Source organism: Hyla sarda, chromosome 2, assembly GCF_029499605.1.
Source record: "Hyla sarda isolate aHylSar1 chromosome 2, aHylSar1.hap1, whole genome shotgun sequence".
NCBI lineage: Eukaryota > Metazoa > Chordata > Amphibia > Anura > Hylidae > Hyla > Hyla sarda.
In genome coordinates this window covers 189,927,176-189,947,420 of record NC_079190.1, presented here as the reverse complement: position 1 = coordinate 189,947,420, position 20,245 = coordinate 189,927,176, and the positions used below count along the sequence as shown (strand labels likewise).

The 20,245-nt window shown below is 40.8% G+C and overlaps 1 protein-coding gene across 2 annotated transcripts in view; it reads left to right on the top strand.

Annotated features, from left to right (window-relative positions):
• RASA3 (RAS p21 protein activator 3) overlaps positions 1–20,245 on the top strand; it is a 227,283-nt gene that overhangs the window by 108,701 nt on the left and 98,337 nt on the right. For both annotated transcript variants that reach the window (XM_056555987.1, XM_056555988.1), the window contains exon 3: positions 14,347–14,450. In XM_056555987.1, coding sequence (XP_056411962.1) covers positions 14,347–14,450 — 104 coding nt within the window. The remainder of the gene's footprint in view (positions 1–14,346; positions 14,451–20,245) is intronic.

Here is a 20,245-nt window from a genome sequence, read left to right as displayed (position 1 = left end):
GGCAAGCCCGCAGGCTGGATTTGAATATTCATGGTCGTTGGTCACGTAAGCTCTTGTGCCTACTGAGTGCTCACTTGACAAGCGACCATAATTATTCAAATTCAGATGGCGGGCCTGCCTCCAGCACGCAATTCAACGCAGAAAGAAGCCGAATTTCAGAGGGACCGGGCACCGGACTGCAGATATTAGTCAGAGAGCCTGCATCGGTCTGCTGTTCACCTGCACTATAACCCAATGTATTGGGTTTAGTATAGGTGACCATTTTTCTTTTTTTCATCCCATGCTGAATTTTGAGATCCCTTTGGGGTACATTTACACGATCGTAACTCGCAGTGGATTAATGGCTGTGGGAAGTCCACTGCGAGTTATGCTACCGTTCACTTCCACCCTATTAAAGTGAATAATAGAGTAACTTTAAGCGGATTTTCTTCAGGGGGTAAACCACTGCAAGTTACAATCATGTGAGCATTCCCTAAAAGTTAAGTCAGCAACATGGAAAAAAGTTTTTAAAGTTATTTTATTGTGGAAACCAGTTGTTTTTTACCATGATAAAATCCATTCATGCTACCCACATCTTTGGTAAATGCAAGGATTGTTGGCTAGTATTGTTTCCAATAGTACATGTCCATATAACAGATACATAATTGCATTCTATTTTATGGATTTGCAGTATAAACCAGTACAGGGTCTGCATGGACCATTGCTTGTGTTGGCGCAGTGGGTGAATGGTTCAGATTTATTTAGTTGTTTGACGGGTTTGACTAGGCTTTGTACTTCTGGTACTTGTCCTTCACGTTCAGATAAAGAACACAGTCATGTTTTTTATTTTGTATTTATTGCTTTCTAAACTGGGTAATTAAAAAAAGTAACCCATTGCTATGCATACTACTATGATCGAAGTCTAGCCAGATACCCATTCTGTTGGAGTTACTTATAGACATTTTGCTATTTTTATTTATTTATTTTTTTGAAATTTTCAGTGCAGACATTCTGACAAGTGAACAAAGCCTTTCTGTATTTAAGTCTTAAAGGAGTAATCCAGAGGAAAAAAAGAAATTAACTAGTACCAAGAATTGATATGGTTTTCTGTAACAACTTAGGTATGAACCCTGTACAGTATCTGATCACGCATTAATTACTTGGAAGGTGAAGATTGGGGTAGAAGAGGATACGAGAAGGGGCTGTGTTAGAAGTATTAACCCACACTGGCTTAGCCTTATTGGTAACTTTGAGAAATTAAAACAAGAAATAGACACATTTTGGTTACTTAACAAAAATTCGGCAGACATAAGAATAGTATGGGATACACTCAAAGCTTATTTGAGAGGTATCCTATATAGAGAGATAAATAAACTTAAAAAAACAACTTTAAAAAACCCAGAACAAAAATTAGAAAGGGAAATAAAACCGTTGAATGAAAAAGTAACTAGAAATGCAACCACGGAAGCAGTAATAGCACCAGAGACTAAAAGAAAAGAATACAGGTTGTTCATTGAGGAAAAAATTGCTAATAAAATGTTATTTCCACAAAAACGGATGTTTCATGAAGGGGTAAGTCGAACAGATGGTTGGCAAAATTTATTAAAAAACAAAATGAGAATACTTTTATTAAATCAATTTATAATAAAAATAGAGAAATTGTCTGTGAGGAAGATGCTGTCAAGGGGGTGTTTTTAGATCACTACACAGAGATATATAGAAGTGATATTGAAATGAACGATGAAGGGATGGAAGCATATCTTGTACAGAATTACCCAAAATTTCACTAAATCAAAACATTTTATTATAGGGTCCAATAGAAGTCGAGGACCTAGTCGGTGCTCTCAAATCCTTTTCAGGCAACACTGCCCCGGGCCTTGATGGCCTTCCGTTCGAAGTCTACCGGAAATTTGATACCACTTTGTTGACCAAATTGAGGGAGGTCATTATAGAATCCTGTACAGAACGGAGGTTGCTGGATACACTTTGTGATGCATTAATTTTCCCCATCCCAAAAAAAAAGGTAAAGACCTGAAAGAAGCCGGTTCATATTGGCAAATTTAGCTCCTAAAAACTGATTTTAAACTTCTTTCAAAGACCCTTACGTTCCGAATGAAACCATTGATGAAGCACTTAGTTGGTGAAGGGCAGGCTGGTTTTATGTCAGATAGGAGTGTATTTGATAATATAAGGAAAACCCATGTAGCAATACAAATGGGGAGTAGAATGGCCCGCTCCATCCTGTCACTTGATGCAGCTAAAGCATTTGAAAGGGGGGAGTGGGCGTTCCTATGAAAGGTGTTAGAAAAGGCTGGGTTTGGAGAAGGTTTCATTGGTATGGTTAAAACAATGTATTCTGGGGCACAAGAACGGATTAAGATAAATAATGGGATAAAGGATGAATTCTGCCTTGGGATGGGTAGAAGACAAGGCTGCCCCATTTCTCCTCTTTTGTTTATTATGTTTATGAAACCTCTCGCTTCTTATATTAATAAATGTGGGAGTTTTGAAGGCTTCGGGTATAAGTTCGAAAATGATAAGGCTATTTACTACGCAGAAGATATTCTGCAATTCATTGACAATTCTCATAAACATATTAAACAAATAATGCAAATTATTAAAGAATTTGGCACACTCTCAGGACTCAAAATAAATTTGGATAAATCCTGTTTACTCCCATTAGACGGAGAAGCTAAAATAGATATCAATGAGTTACAAGTAATTAAATACCCTGAATCGTTTAAATATTTAGGTATAAAAATGAGTGCCAGAATACAAGAGTACCTTAAAATTAATTTAAGACTGGTAATTGAAAAAAAAAAAAATTATTTGAAATATGGCTGAAAATAGTCCTCTCAATAGCCGATCGCATAGCTTTGGTGCATATGGTTATATTACCACAACTTGATAACTTGATAAATAAATTTGGGGAAATAAGAATGTACGTATGAAACTGAAATACATGACATTTCCCAAACAAGCAGGAGGATTGGCCATACCAAATTTTAAGATATATTACTGGGCATCACCGTTATCCCAAGTATCAGGATGTAAGGGTGAGCTACTCTGGAATTTTTATAAAAAGCGTTTTGGCTACCATAGAGGTAATCTATTTGATAAAATTGAATCAGGTGGACTAGCACAGGGTTTAGGAAAAAGATTCACTATTTTGCATCAAATTGACACAATTTGGGTTAAACGTAAAAAATGAATTGGAATTAAGGGGTGTACAAAATATACGTGTTTATGGAATAATAAAAATGTTGTACAATTTCTTAAAATAGAGGATTACCAGTAGAGATAAGTGAAGTTACAGTGATTGGATTCGTCACGAACTTCTCGGCTCGGCGTTTGCTGACTTTTCCTGCATAAATTAGTTCAGCTTTCAGGTGCTCCGGTGGGCTAGAAAATGTGGATACATTCCTAGAACTCTCTCCTAGGACTGTATCCATCTTTTCTAGCCCACCCGAGCACCTGAAAGCTGAACTAATTTATGCAGGCTAAAGTCAGCAACTGCCGAGCTGAGAAGTTTGTGACGAATCGAATCACTGTAACTTCGCTCATCTCTAATTAAGGGTTTGGGGACAAATGCAACATCATGTTGGTTAAGCAACTGATGCCAAATGGAAAGGTTGTTAGATTTGAAAGTTTACAAAAGCAATATCACTTAACCCCTTCATGAACCAGCAGATTTTGATTTCGGGCTCATGTTTTTTCCCTCCTTACATTCTAAGACCCATAACTGTTTTGTTTTTAGACTGACAAAGTTGTATTAGGGCTTATTTTCTGCGTGAAGAGTTGCACTTTCCAGTGCTTCCCTTTTTTTTCTTTTATCATACGATGTATTACAAAGCCAGAAAAATAATATGTAGGGCAAAATTGAACAAAATATGGAATTGCACAATTTTGTAGGACAATAATTTTTTCGGAGTTCAAAATATGGTAAATCTGACATTCCTCATTTATTCTATGGGTCAGTACGATTCCAATGATACCAAACTTGAATAATTTTTGTTTAGTTTTATTGTTAAAAAAAAATTTAAACCTTGAAATATAAAAAAAAATTCAAATAAACTTTTTTTTATTACCAGGTTCTCACCCCTATAACTTTTTTATTTTTCCACCTACAGAGCGGTTTTAGGGTTTGCTTTTTGCACCATAAGCTGTAGTGTTTAACAATACTACATTTGTGTAGTTCTGTTTTTTTTATCACTTTTTATAAAACATTTTTGGGATGTAATGTAACCAAAAATATGCAATTTTGTCGTTTTTGAAATTTTTTTTTTGAGTTTTACACAGTTTACCGTGCAGGATCACAAACATGATGATTTAATAGTTCGGACAGTTACGCACGCGGCGGTACCAAATATGTCGTTTTTTGTACAGTGTTTTATTTAAAAAATGGAAAAAGTGATTTGAATTTTTATTAGGGGAGGGATCGACGAAGTCCGTCATTACCGGCAGATGTCAGCTGCTGATAGCAGCGGACATCTCCCAGTCATGACGTGGGCCCCCTTCATGTCCGCCCACCCGACCCTTGCCGTACATGTATGTCATGGGTCGGGAAGGGGTTAACTAGCAGTGTTATAGAATGTTGCAAATATTACATGCTTATGCCACTACACCTAATAAAGAGGGGATTGATATCGAGACACATTATATTGTGAATTTTTTTTTACACAGGGTGAGAAGAGTATATCTATGATATATAAGATATTAATGAAAGAGGTGGCAGCTAAGGGTCACTTTAGTAGTAGAGGTAAATGGGAAAAAGATACAGGGACTTCCACAGAAACACAATTGAGAAGAGACGTTTAAGGGAGGATATGATAAACGTATATAAGTATATTAAAGGCCAATACAAAAAATATGGAGAAAAACTGTTCCAGGTTAAACCCCCCCAAAGGACGAGGGGGCACTCCCTCCGTCTGGAGAAGAAAAAGTTTAGTCTCAAGGGGCGACACGCCTTCTTTACCATGAGAACTGTGAACTTATGGAACAGTCTACCTCAGGAACTGGTCACAGCAGGAAAAATTAACAGCTTTAAAACAGGATTAGATACATTCCTGGAACAAAATAACATTAATGCTTGTGAAGAAATATAAAATCCCATCCCTTCCCCAATATCGCGCCACACCCCTACCCTTCAATTCCCTGGTTGAACTTGATGGACATATGTCTTTTTTCAACCATACTAACTATGTAACTATGTAACTATGTAACATACTTAAAATTCCACTGACTGCATCGGTTAGTCAACCACACAGAATAATGAAGTTTAAAATTCTACATAGATTGCACTATACACCCAAAATGATTAATAAATTCAGGCATAACAAAATAGTGAAATGTAGTAAGTGTCATGTGCAAGAGGCAGATAGCTTCCACATGTTTTGGCGCTGTAGGAAAATACAAAAGTTTTGGTCCAATATATCTATGAATATTGCAGAGTGTGTTCAGGCTGAACCCCTATTCAATCCAGGATTATTTTTGAGATGTTATGAATATTCGAGAACGCCTAAAATTTAATTTCTATTGAAAGTTTTATTTGCTGGAAGACTGTTGATACTCAGAAATTGGTTATCTGTGACAGGTCCAACGTTGAAAATGTGGGAGGAAGTGGAGAAAATAATAAAATTTTGAGAAAAATTTTGAGCCCAATCTGCTAAATCCTTGTCCCGCTTGGTGAAAATATGGAGCTTTTGGCAAAACTAATTTGTTGGGTTAGGGTTATGGAATGATTATATTTTCTAATTAAAATTAATACCCGTGCTGTGGTGGTTGGGGGGGGGGGGGGGGCAGGTTAAAAATAAGTTACTGGATATTTTTTTTAGCTGTAACATGATGATACAGATGTAGTGGGAATATAACTATTTGGTAAACAACTGTAAAACTATCTGATTGTCAAATTGTTGAAAGAAAAATAAAAAAAATTGTAAATGACGTCTATTTCAAAATCTTAATCCTTCCAGTACTTATCAGCTGCTTTATGCTCCAGAGGAAGTTGTGTAGTTATGTCCAGACTGACCACAGTGCTCTCTGTTGCCACCTCTGTCCTTGTCAGGAACTGTCTGAAGCAGGAGAGGTTTGCTATGGGTATTTGCTCATGCTCTGGACAGTTTCTGACAGACAGAGGTGGCAGCAGAGAGCACTGTGGTCAGACTGTGAAGAATTACACAACTTTCTCTGTAGTATACAGCAGCTGATAAGTCATGAAAGGCTTAAACCGGCATTGTCAGATATAAAAGCTTTTTATATGTTGTACATCTTGGTAAAACAATAGTTTTTCTAATATACTTCTTTAAAAAAAAAATCTAATTTTATTAAGGAAAACTGCCTTTGAAAATCCCACCACTAGGGGTCCCCATACCTCCTGGGACACTGATGAATCACACAGCAGCAGGAGTGTGTTCAAGGGTCATGGACACGAGATGGCTGATTGACAAGGCTCCATGAAGAACACAGCCTGCAGCAACACTGCTGTAACACAGTTTTACCAATCATGTGCCTCCAGCTGTTGAAAAACTCACTCCAAGCATGTCTGGACAGTCAAAGGATGTCTGGACATGCTGGGAGGTGTAGTTTTGCAAAAGCTGTAGGCACACTGCTGAAGGCAAAACTGCTGCAAAAAAAAGTGATCCAAACACTCTACCTTCAGCTATTCCAGAACTACAAATCCCAGCATTACAGGACTGGCAAAGGATGACACACATGAATGACATAGGAAAATAAAATGTATACATAAAAAAACCACTGTGCTTTTAGCACTAAACCTTTGCACTTATTTAGGAAGTTGAGTTATACACTCACCATATTGTCTTTGGTGGTAGAGTACAGACAATCTGCAATAATCTGTGTGTGTTTGTGTGAGCAGCATAAAACCAGAGAGAAAGGGGTTACAGAGCAGGATTGCCAGGCTCCAGTTGATTGGAAAACATTTTTTTCCCTCTGCAGTACCCCTTTAACCTCTAAAAGAATGGCTACTATTGTTATAATCCCTTCCATGTGTACCTATATAGTTTTTTTTTTTCTTTCTTTTTCCTTTTGTTATAAGAATGTGTTTTTACACTAACTAAAGGCTGTTGCATAGTAACAGCAATGTGTGAAAGACTTCTCTGTGCTTGTTTTTTGCTGTGTAGTGTGATGGTCACCTGTTCTTCTAGCTTCTAACTAAGTTTTCATGCACATATGATTCTGCCTATCCATTTTATCTGTTTTCCCAGTGTTGAGCAACCAGATAAAGGCAGGTGTCACACACAGCAAGTTTTCTTTTTCTTTGTGAAACGGTCACTGCATTTTTTGAACCAAAAGCAGAAGTGGAGCCGGCAGGAAGGAGAAGTAGAAGTCCTTCCTTTATAATTCCTATTCTTTTTAAATCCACATTTACTTTTGACTCAAAAACTGTAGTTGCAGTTAAAAAAAAAAAAAAAAAAAAAAAGTGAAAAAAATTTAAAAATATAAAAACTGCCTTATAGAGAAACCATCAAGTAAACATAGTAGATTTATCAAAACCTGTTCAGAGGAAGAGTTGACCAGTTACCCATAGCAACCAATCAGATTGCTTTTTTTTTTTTTTTTTTTAAAGGCCTCTGAAAAAAAAATGATTTTATTGGTTGCTATTGGAAACTGGTCAACTGTTCCTCTGCACAGGTATTAATCTCCCCAAGTAGGTTTTACTATAAATAACAAGGAACAACATAGCAGCGCTTAACTGTTAACTAGTATTTATTTGGGGGCAGACTGTAACTTTTCTTTTATAGAGGTAAAGAAAATCTTCATTACTATTCCCCCCTTTTACCCAGGTTTAGGCAAGTAGTAAAGGCATGTGGCCTCAATTCTTCATTTGGGATCCCAGCTTTGTTATCCTATAATTCAGACATTTGTGGCTTTTCATGTAGAATACCTCAAGGTTTTAGATTTCTTCAAAACTTGTTTTTCCCCCTGATAATTTATTAAAGGGAATATACAGTGGTATGGAAAAGTTTAGGCCCCCCTAACATCTTCCATGATTTTCATTTATAAATAATTGGCTGTTTGTATCATTAATTCAATTTTGAACCATGAAATATCTGAAAGACACAGTAATATTTCAGTAGTGAAATGAGGTTTATTGGATGAACAGAAAATGTGCAATCTGCATCAAAACAAAAGTAAACAGGTGCATAAATTTGGGCACCCAACAGAAATATCACATAAATCTCCTTTAGCAGAAATAACAGGCTCTAGACACTTCCTAGAGCCTGTAATAAGGGTCTGGATTTTGGACCGTTCCTCCTTGATCTCCAGATCAGTTTGGTTTGATGGTCGCGGAGCATGGACAGCCGCTTATCACACCACAGATTTTCAATGATATTCAGGTCTGGGGACCGGGATGGTAATTCCAGAACATTAGACTTGTTCCTCTGCATAAGTACCAGAGTAGATTTTGAGCAGTGTTTTGGGTCATTGACTTGATGAAATATCCAGCCCTGGCACAATTTCAACTTTGTGACCGACTCCTCTACGTTACTCTCAAGAATCTGCTGATATTGAGTTCAATCCCTGTGACCCTCAACTTTAACAAGGCTCCCAGTATCGGCACTGACCACACGTCCCACAGGATGATGGAACCTCCACCAAATTTTACTGTGGGGAGCCAGTGTTTGTCCTGGGCTACTGTGTTCCTTTGACACCATAAATAATGCCCCTTTTTGTGACCAAATAACTTTGTTTCATCAGCCCACAGCACCTTCTTCCAAAATTAAGAGGGCTTGTCCAAATGTGCATTTGCATACCTGCTGATCCAAACACCCAGTTAATTCTAAATGAAAATCATGGAAATTGTCAGGGGTGCTTTAACTTTTGCATGCGACTGTATGTGCTGCCAAGCGTTGTAGATATTGTTGGATAGTTGTTAAGGAAAGGTACAGTTTGCCTTTATTACCTAAGCTGATAATGGCTGAAAAATAAAAATGAGTTTGTGTTTGGCTATACATTCTTGACACTTGGTTGCCAATCTGCTTAAAGGGGTACTCTGCCCCTAGACATCTTATCCCCTATCCAAAGGATAGGGGATAAGATGTCAGATCACCGGGGTCCCGCTGCTGGGGACCCCCGGGATCTACCACGCAGCACCCACCTTTAGTGGCTTCCGGAACTGCTGGAGGTCCTCAGGCTGAGTCCATCTCGACCACGAGGATGGAGCATAGTGACATCTGGCTCCGCCCCCGTGTGACGTCACACTCCGCCCCCTCAATGCAAGTCTATTGGAGGAGCCGTGACGTCACTATGCTCCGTCCCCGTGATCGCCAGTAATCAGACCCTGAGCAAACAAGCTTTGGGGGCTGATTCTAATAGGGTGCGGCGTGGAAGATCATGGGGGTCCCCAGTGGATAGGGAATAAGATGTCTTAGCACCGGAGTACCCCTTTTAAGTGCCACAGCCTGGCATGCTTCTTCGCTTTTCCTTACCTCCTAGAGGCCTTTTATGTCAGACAGGCTGGCAGGTGAGGGTGAGCAAGGAGGCATTCAAGGCTGTGCCACTTGACACTGAGAAGGTAATTTTATAAGGTTTCCAACCACCATAAATTTCTAATGGATATTTATTTGGACCTTCTTTATGCTAGGTGTAGAACTCCGAATTGGCTACTAGGAGCCATTTATATATGTCTCGCGTGCAATGTATTTTTTCATGCTGGTCTTAACATCTGTGTTAAAATTGGTCTTGGTCCTGGTGAAGCTAGCGTGCCTTGAAAATGGAAGCTTGAGGCTACAGCCGGTCTGGCACTGCTTTCTTTAGACAATATAAGGCTATTTCACCAGTTATCCCTGGCTATTTGCAGTTAGTAGAAGTTTGTACACTGCCTATGACATGAATGCGGTGGCATTGGGCACAGTGTAGCCACTCCTGTCTCGTATAAATAGAGAACTACTAAACCCCTTCCCCCATATGATTTCTGGATAAGGCATCATGAGACATGTAGTTCACCGTGCTATTTGCTGGAAGTGATTTCTACCATTGAGGTTGTGGACAGAAGCTAAATATTATTTTTGATGAAAATCAAGTAATTATTGCATAGGAGGAAATAGAAGCCCCCTGTTATTGTGGTCTGGGTTAAGGGGTGCTGGGAAGACTTTCATTTAATAATAGTTTTTTCTCTGAATCTTGGGTATATTTTTATTTTACCATAGTATTCAATAATGAAAAATGAATGTTATATACATTATAAAAAATGATGTGTATTGCATTGACATGTGAAGATTATGAATTTGATTTCAGAGTCTTCTCACAATGTTCCTTGGAGAATAGACAATGTGTTAGGGGTCTATGTCACGTTGGAAGGCATGACTCAGTGTTTAAATAAAAAAATATCAAAAGCCTCATTTCCCAAAGAAACATCACGATCCTGAAAACGGATGCTCTATCCTTTTTAAGGGAAAACGGTCAATGTTTCTCATAAATATAAAGAATAAAAAATAAAAAAAACTTTCTAAGCTCAGAAGGACATTTTGTAGTATATTTAGAACATGAAAGAAATGCAAGTTTCCTTGCCTGTGTGAGGTGCCACCTTTAGCTACCAAATATGATATCTACCATATTTGTAATATATCCAAAATACCTCTTTTCTGCCATTTCACTTACTATTACTTAGCCTATGTTCACACAGGTCATAGTTAACTTTGTACAGATTTCAATCCATGTTGAATTACATGTCACTTACCTCAGAAACCAAGTATTAGTCCCATTAGTGACAATGAAGCTAGTTGTCGTGCAGATCTGTGGCAATACAAATTGCATATCCATGGCAGAAATCCATGGCAAAAATGTGGAGAATCCGATGTGTGAACATACACTTAGTTTCTGTTTACTCTATACCTGAATACCCAGAACAAGTAAGCAAACTGCTGGCAGATCTGATTGTAAATTTTTTTTTTTGTAGTTGTAAATGGTAATACAGTAGTCTCTCCTAACCCCTTTATGACCCAGCAAATAAATTTTTTTTGCATTTTTTTTCCTCCTCACGTTCCAAGACCCTTATCTTTTTTTTCCACAGACAAAGTTGTAATAGGTCTTATTTTCTGGTAAACGAGTTGTATTTTTCAATGGTGCACTTATCATATAATATATTACAGAATTGCACAATTTTGTGGGCAAATTTTTTGGCGTTCACAATATGGTAAATCTTACATGCTAACTTTATTCTGTATTTATTATTTAGTACGATTTTAATGGTACCAAACTTGCATATTTTTTGTTTTGTTTTATGGGGCGGGGGGGGGGGGGGTTCAACCATGTAATCACTAGACACCAGGAGATAGCGGCATTTAATGTTTAAATGCCGTAATCTGTATAGATCATGGTATTTAACCAGTTAAATGACGGACATTGGAGCGATCTTCAATGTCTGTCATTACCGGGCATTTCCCGGTTATGACTTGGACCCGACCCGCGGGCCCGTGTCATGTTTGCCAACTGGCTCAGGACATACATGTATATTGGGAAGGGGTTAAAGGGGTTGTCCTACCAACATCCCTATACCAGTATAGTGATAAATGTTTGATTTTTTGGGTGTCTGACCACTGAATTAATCACAAGAAGGGCTCCCGAGTTCGCAGTGGTAATCCATTCATTGTCTATAGGACTGCGGAAGATAGCAGAGGACAGTGTACATAGATGATGATGATGATGATTTTGGGGTAATTTTCTAAGACTCTTTCACACTGTGGCTGTAAATAAGCACTGTCAGATACAAAAACTTTTTATATGTTGTACATCTTGGCACAAGATTAACCTCTCTAATATACTTCCTAAGAAATGTTCATTTCCATTTTTATAGAAATCATGGCTTTGTCCAAGCTAAAGCACAAGCATGGACAAAGCCCAGTAAGTGAGTGTGGGCTAGCACTCCTCTATGCTGTCTGATAGGACTCCTCTGTGCTCTCCCCTGTCTGAAAGTACTCCTCTGGAGAGAGCACAGAGGAGTCCTATCAGACAGGAGAGAGCACAGAGGAGTCCTATCAGACAGGAGAGAGCACAGAGGAGGGCTATGAGACAGGAGAGAGCACAGAGGAGTGCTATCAGACAGGAGAGAGCACGGAGGAGTCCTATCAGACAGGAGAGAGCACGGAGGAGTCCTATCAGACAGGAGAGAGCACGGAGGAGTCCTATCAGACAGGAGAGAGCACGGAGGAGTGCTATCAGACAGGAGAGAGCACGGAGGAGTGCTATCAGACAGGAGAGAGCACAGAGGAGTCCTATCAGACAAGAGAGAGCACAGAGGAGTCCTATCAGACAGGAGAGAGCACGGAGGAGTCCTATCAGACAGGAGAGAGCACAGAGGAGTCCTATCAGACAAGAGGGAGCACAAAGGAGTCCTATCAGACAGGAGAGAGCACAGAGGAGTCCTATCAGACAGGAGAGAGCACGGAGGAGTCCTATCAGACAGGAGAGAGCACGGAGGAGTCCTATCAGACAGGAGAGAGCACGGAGGAGTCCTATCAGACAAGAGGGAGCACAAAGGAGTCCTATCAGACAGGAGAGAGCACAGAGGAGTCCTATCAGACAGGAGAGAGCACGGAGGAGTCCTATCAGACAGGAGAGAGCACGGAGGAGTCCTATCAGACAGGAGAGAGCACGGAGGAGTCCTATCAGACAGGAGAGAGCACGGAGGAGTCCTATCAGACAGGAGAGAGCACGGAGGAGTGCTATCAGACAGGAGAGAGCACGGAGGAGTGCTATCAGACAGGAGAGAGCACGGAGGAGTGCTATCAGACAGGAGAGAGCACGGAGGAGTGCTATCAGACAGGAGAGAGCACGGAGGAGTGCTATCAGACAGGAGAGAGCACGGAGGAGTGCTATCAGACAGGAGAGAGCACGGAGGAGTGCTATCAGACAGGAGAGAGCACGGAGGAGTGCTATCAGACAGGAGAGAGCACGGAGGAGTGCTATCAGACAGGAGAGAGCACGGAGGAGTGCTATCAGACAGGAGAGAGCACAGAGGAGTGCTATCAGACAGGAGAGAGCAAAGTCCGCTTACTGGACTTTGTCCATACCTGTGCTTCAGCCATGATTTCTATAAAAAAGAAATAAAATGTTCTTGCCCATGGGCTACACATTGAAATCCAGCTATGAGCTGGCATTGGTTTCAGCTTTAACTTACTCCAGCTTACAGTCACAAATTGAAGCCTAACAATTTCCCCCTGAATTTGCCATCTGTATTTGCCCACTAGGTTGCCTAATAGATTGGCAATTAGTTAGTCATCAACAGGCAGTCACTGCAATACAGGCTTACTGCAGTGTATTACTGATGTAATTAGAAGATTGCTCAGTCAAGTACTGTACCACAGTGGACAGCACCACCCCTGTCATCAGGTTGTGTGTGGTATTACAGCGTGGCTCCATTCACTTTAATGGAGTTGCAATACCACACACATCTTAAGGACAGGTTTGGTGCTGCTTTTGGAAGAAATCTTTTCTATTCCTGAATTTATTCTTTTTTCCCTATAACAAATCCCCATGTGCTTACATAGTAAAATAAAAAATACACACATAGCATGTCCCTGCAAAAGCTTATAAATGATTTGTGTACCTCAGCCGGTACTATATTAGAATTCTTCTCATGCCACCTACAAAAAATATGTAAAAGTTAACCAGTGGTTACAACTTAGTGGTTATGGTTCTTGGATAAAAAAAAAAAAGTGTACACATAATACACAGGTGCCCGCTGCTGTGGCAAATACAAAATGTACAAACAAGGAAGTTGCAACAGCGCTCTAGGTCAAAAAATGGAGGCTCTTGGCGCAATTTTTGATCAAAATGTGTCGTTCCCCCCCCCCCCCCCCAATCCACCACGCGGAGGTGGCCTCATATCGGATGGGACCCTAACATGATAACTCACCTCTGCTGTGCATATAGCCTCTGACTGTGTGACATGTTGGATCAGCCATTGACTAAACCACCTCCAGTCTGAGAGGGGTGGGGTACACGGCTGTGTATTAGGTTGTTGTGCTGGCTATTTTTCCTTTTGTTTTTACTTTGTAAGTTGGGGGGTGTGGCACCCTCTTTAGCAGTGCACCCCACCCCTCTCAGACTGGAGGTGGTTTAGTCAATGGCTGGTCCAACATGTCACACAGTCAGAGGCTATATGCACAGCAGAGGTGAGTTATCATGTTAGGGTCCCATCCGATATGAGGCCACCTCCGCGTGGTGGATGGGAGGACACATTTTGATCAAAAAGTGCGCTAAGAGCCTCCATTTTTTTACCTAGAGTGCTGTTGCAACTTTCTTGTTAATATAATATTGTACTGATGTAATTATACTGTGAAATATAATAAATTACGCGAGATGCACATTTCCATACTAATTTGTGCTTTCTTTTTCCCTATTTAGCCCTTTTTATGGAGAAGATTTTTATTGTGAGATTCCCCGAAACTTTCGCCACCTCTCCTTTTACATATTCGACAGAGATGTTTTTCGCAGGGACTCCATTATGGGTATGTGTTGTTATGTTTTCTAAGTGAATAAAAAAACTATGCACATCTGTGTTGTGGACATGTAAGGCTGGGTTCACACCACGTTTTTACAATACAGTTCCCGTATCAGGTTTTTGGATGAAAAACGGATTCCTCAAAACCTGACTAAACTGTATCAAAACGTGTACACAAATTTTAATCCATATACGGTTGGAGAAATGATGTCCAGTTGGATCCGTTTGTTAAGAAAAAAAAACAATATGTTTTAAACTTTTCATACTATTATGAATAAAGTTTCACTTGTTTGATTGAAATTCCAAGAAAAAAAAACTGCAAAGTCCATGGTGCAAACCGGATGGAACAGTACCCACATACGGTTCTGTACGGTTCCCATTGACTCCCATGTTTAAAAAGAAACGTATACAGTTTAATACGGGTTCTCACCCGGACCAAAAACCATGGTAGGCCACAGTTTTGAAAAAAAACGGACAAAAGTGTACAAGATGCAAAACTGACACAACCAGATGCATCGTTTGGCATACGGTTTTCAATGGAGAGTCAATGCATACGGTTTTCAATACTGTTCCATACGGTTTTCAAATTGAAACGTATACGGGAACTATATTGCAAAAATGTTGTTTGAACCCAGGCTAAAGCAGAGAGCTTGTTTTTGGGTCTCCTCTTCTGGGTTTATGTACACATTTTGCAAATGTTAAGTATGTTTCCGATTTGTTATTTACAAACAAATTTTGCCAAGATTATTTAATGGTACATATTTCTTGCACTGTAAGGGTACGGTAATACACTGCAAAATACAGGGCAGATAACCAAGTCATACCCTCAGAAAGTGAAAACAGAGGAAGAAATCATTTTCCCTTGATTTTTGCCACGGTTGTGGATGCAGATTAGGTCATCTATATTTTGGCCACACCACAGGTTTTCTATGTGGAATAAGTGACATCACATATATTTTCTTTGACACGAATTCACATCCATGACAGAATGCTTGCGTTCAGTGTGAGCTACTGTGCATATACCTATTAAAAGTAATGGGACACATATGTACACATGTTTTACACATGGAGAAAATAGCATCTGAATGTTGTCACAATAAAGTAAAACCACAGGATACAGCCCACTGGCTGGACATATGTGGGTGTATCTACACTATGTGCACAGTTATTTGGCAGTTTGTATTTTTTGAGGTTTAATTTTATTATTGAACAACTTAAGTGCCCTCTGTTAATTCATGTTAATAAACCATTAACCTGAAAAAAAAAAATAGATTTGGCTTTTTTTCTAACTGTATCTTTGTACATGATTATTGGGCAACTACTGTATATACTAGAGTATAAGCTGACCCGAATATAAGCCGAGGCCCCTAATTTCACCCCAAAAACCCAGGAAAAGTTATTGACTCGACTATAAGCCTAGGGTCGGAAATCATCCCCCCCCCCCCTGTCATCATCCAGACCCCATCATTAACACCCTCATCATCACCCTGTCATTATCACCCCTGTCACCATCACCCTGTCATTTTCACCCCCATAATCATCACCCCGTCATCATCCAGACCCCTGTCATCATCACCCCATCATCATTCCCCCCCCCTTAATCATCACCGCTTGTCAATCCCTTTCAGTGGTCTTCAACCTGCGGACCTCCAGATGTTGCAAAACTACAACTCCCAGGATGCATGGCTGTCCGGGCATGCTGGGAGTTGTAGTTTTGAAACATCTGGAGGTCCGCAGGTTGAAGACCACTGCGGCCTTCGTCATCATTCAGACCCCCCTTTAGTTTTCTACTCTCCTCGGTGGGAAGGAAGGGTGACCTTGTCCGGGCCATCTATGCTGCAGGGACCATCCGGTGGGGAGGGTTAGTCGTTGCGGGCGGTCCATCTTCACCGGGAGGCCCTCTTCTCCGCTCTGGGCCGACCCCGGACTAGTGACGTTGCCTTGACGACGACTCAAAGGGATGACCGTGCACAGCAGACGTACCTGCGCATGAACGTCCCTGTGAGTCATCGTCCAGGCAATGTCACTGGTCCGGTGCCGGGCCTCCCGGTGAAGATGGACCGACCGCAACGACTAACCCTCCCCACCGGATGGTCCCTGCAGCATAGATGGCCCGGACCACCCCTTCCTTCCCACCGAGGGGAGGGGAGTAGAAAACTAAAGGGGGGTCTGGATGATGTCGAAGGCCCGCGCAGTGGCCTTAAACCTGCGGACCTCCAGAGGTTTCAAAACTACAACTCTCAGCATGCCGGAGAGCCGATGGCTGTCCGGGCATGCTGTGAGTTGTAGTTTTGCAACATCTGGAGGTCCGCAGGTTGAAGACCACTGAAAAGGGATTGATAGGCGGAGAGTTCACTCGAGTATAAGCCGAGGGGTGCGTGTTCAGCACGAAAAATCATGCTGAAAAACTCTGCTTGTACTCGAGTATATACGGTATTCGTTAAAGAATTATAATGCAACTGACTTAAAAACAAATCTTGTTCCCATCTCAACTGTTTATTTTCAACTGGTAAAGTGAGAATAATAAACACTTGTAACATTTCAAAAAATAACAAATACATAAATCAGTGACCAATATAGCCATCCTTCTTTTCAATAACAGGCATAAGCCTTCCATTCAGTGAGTCCGTTTCCTGATCTAAAATTCACAAAAGAAAAAGACAGAAAGGAAAACAGTGCACTTTTTTCAGTTTTTATTATTATTATTATTATTATTTTTTTTTTTTTTTGTTGTTGTTAATGAATTGTATATTGTATCTGCAAGGTTGTTGCACCAGTATTTTAGATATTGTTAGTGGTGCCCATATTTTTGTTGTGGTTCGGTTTCCTTATCTGTTGACAATGACCTTTTTGTGCAGTAGCAACCACAGCCTCCCAGACACTGTTCAGAGAGGTGTACTGTATTCTTTCACTGTAAATCTCCTATTTAAGAAGGGCTTAATCAGGTGAGGAACTGGGCCAAGTCATAATTTCTGGCTGGCCACGCAGTGGAGTGCTTCCATACATGTGATGGAGCGTTGTCATGCTTAACCCTTTAAGGACTGAGCCCTTTTTCACCTTAAGGACTCGACCATTTTTTGCAATTCTGACCACTGTCACTTTAAACATTAATAACTCTGGAATGCTTTTAGTTATCATTCTGATTCCGAGATGGTTTTTTCGTGACATATTCTACTTTAACATAGTGGTAAAATTTTGTGGTAACTTGCATCCTTTCTTGGTGAAAAATCCAAAAATTTTATGAAAAATTTGAAAATTTTGCATTTTTCTAACTTTGAAGCTCTCTGCTTGTAAGGAAAATTGATATTCCAAAGAATTTTTTTTTAATTCACATATACAATATGTCTACTTTATGTTTGCATCATAAAATTGACGTGTTTTTACTTTTGGAAGACACCAGAGGGCTTCAAAGTTCAGCAGCAATTTTCCAATTTTTCACAAAATTTTGAAACTCTCTTTTTTTCAGGGACCAGTTCAGGTTTGAAGTGGATTTGAAGGGTCTTCATATTAGAAATAGCCCATAAATGACCCCATTATAAAAACTGCTGCCCCCAAAGTATTCAAAATGACATTCAGTCAGCGTTTTAACCCTTTAGGTGTTTCACAGGAATAGCAGCAAAGTGAAGGAGAAAATTCACAATCTTCATTTTTTACACTCGCATGTTTTTGTAGACCCAATTTTTGGATTTTTGCAAGGGGTAAAAAGGAGAAAATTTTTACTTGTATTTGAAACCCAATTTTTCTCGAGTAAGCACATACCTCATATGTCTATGTTAATTGTTCGGCAGGTGCAGTACAGGGCTCAGAAGGGAAGGAGCGACAAATGGTTTTTGGGGGGCATGTCACCTTTAGGAAGCCCCTATGGTGCCAGAACAGCAAAAAAAAACACATGGCATACCATTTTGGAAACTAGACCCCTCGGGGAATGTAACAAGGGGTAAAGTAAACCTTAATACCCCACAGGTGATTCACGACTTTTGCATATGTAAAAAAAAATAATAATAATTTTTCCCTAAAATGCTTGGTTTCCCAAAAGTTTTACATTTTTAAAAAGGGTAATAGCAGAAAATACCCCCCCAAAATTTGAAGCCCAATTTCTCCCCATTCAGAAAACACCCCATATGGGGGTGAAAAGTGCTCTGCTGGCACACTACAGGTCTCAGAAGAGAAGGAGTCACATTTGGCTTTTTGAAAGCAAATTTTGCTCTGGGGGCATGCCGCATTTAGGAAGCCCCTATGGTGCCAGGACAGCAAAAAAAAAACACATGGCATACTATTTTGGAAACTAGACCCCCTCGGGGAACGTAACAAGGGGTTAAGTGAACCTTAATATCGCACAGGTGTTTCACGACTTTTGCATATGTAAATAAAAACATTTTTTTTTTTACCTAAAATGCTTCTTTTCCCAAAAATGTTACATTTTTAGAAAGAGTAAAAGCAGAAAATACCCCCCAAAATTTGTAACACCATTTCTCCCGAGTACGGCGATACCCCATATGTGACCGTAAACTGTTGCCTTGAAATATGACAGGGCTCCAAAGTGAGAGCGCCATGCGCATTTGAGGCCTAAATTAGGGATTGCATAGGGGTGGACATAGGGGTATTCTACGCCAGTGATTTCCAAACAGAGGGCCTCCAGCTGTTGTAAAACTCCCAGCATGCCTGGACAGTCAGTGGCTGTCTGGTAATACTGGGAGTAGCTGTTTTGCAACAGCTGGAGGCTCCGTTTTGGAAACAGTGGCGTACCAGACGTTTTTTTCATTTTTATTGGGGAGGGGAGGGGGGCTGTGTAGGGGTATGTGTATATGTAGTGTTTTTTACTTTTTATTTTATTTTGTGTTAGTGTAGTGTTTTTAGGGTTCAGTCACACGGGCGGGGGTTCACAGTAGTTTCTCGCTGGCAGTTTGTGCTGCGGCAGAAAATTTGCCGCAGCTCAAACTTGCAGCCGGATACTTACTGTAAACCTCCGTCCATGTGAGTGTACCCTGTATGTTCACATTGGGGGGGGGGGGAACATCCAGCTGTTGCAAAACTACAACTCCCAGCATATACAATCTATCAGTGCATGCTGGGAGTTGTAGTTTTGCAACAACTGTAGGCACACTGGTTGTGAAACACAGAGTTTGGTAACAAACTCAGTGTTTTGCAACCAGTGTGCCTTCAGCTGTTGCAAAAGCTACAACCCCCAGCATGTACGGACAGCGGAAGGGCATGCTGGGTCTTGTAGTTAAGCAACAGCTGGAGGCATACTACTTTGGCTGGGGTTGCTGGGGATTGTAGTTATGCAACAGCTGGAGACACACTGGTTTGCTACTTAACTCAGCTGTTGCAAAACTACAACTCTCAGCAGTCACCGACAGCCAACGGGCATGCTGGGAGTTGTAGTTATGCAACCAGCAGATGCACCACTACAACTCCCAGCATGCACTTTAGCTGTTTGTGCAAGCTGGGAGTTGTAGTTACACAACAGCTGAAGGTACACTTTTCCATAGAAAAAAATGTGCCTCCAGCTGTTGCAAAACTATAAGTCCCAGCATGCCCATAAGGGCATGCTGGGAGTTGTGGTGGTCTGCCTCCTGCTGTTGCATAACTACAGCTCCCAGCATGCCCTTTTTGCATGCTGGGAGCTGTTGCTAAGCAACAGCAGAAGGCTGTCACTCGCCTCCAACGATCCACGCCGCATCAGGTCAGTCCCTCGTCGTCGTCGCCGCTGCTCCTGGGGCCCCGATCCCAACATTAACGGCGGGGATCGGGGTCCCCAGCTCCCGGGGTGCACGTCCTGCACCCGCTCACGTCCTCCGG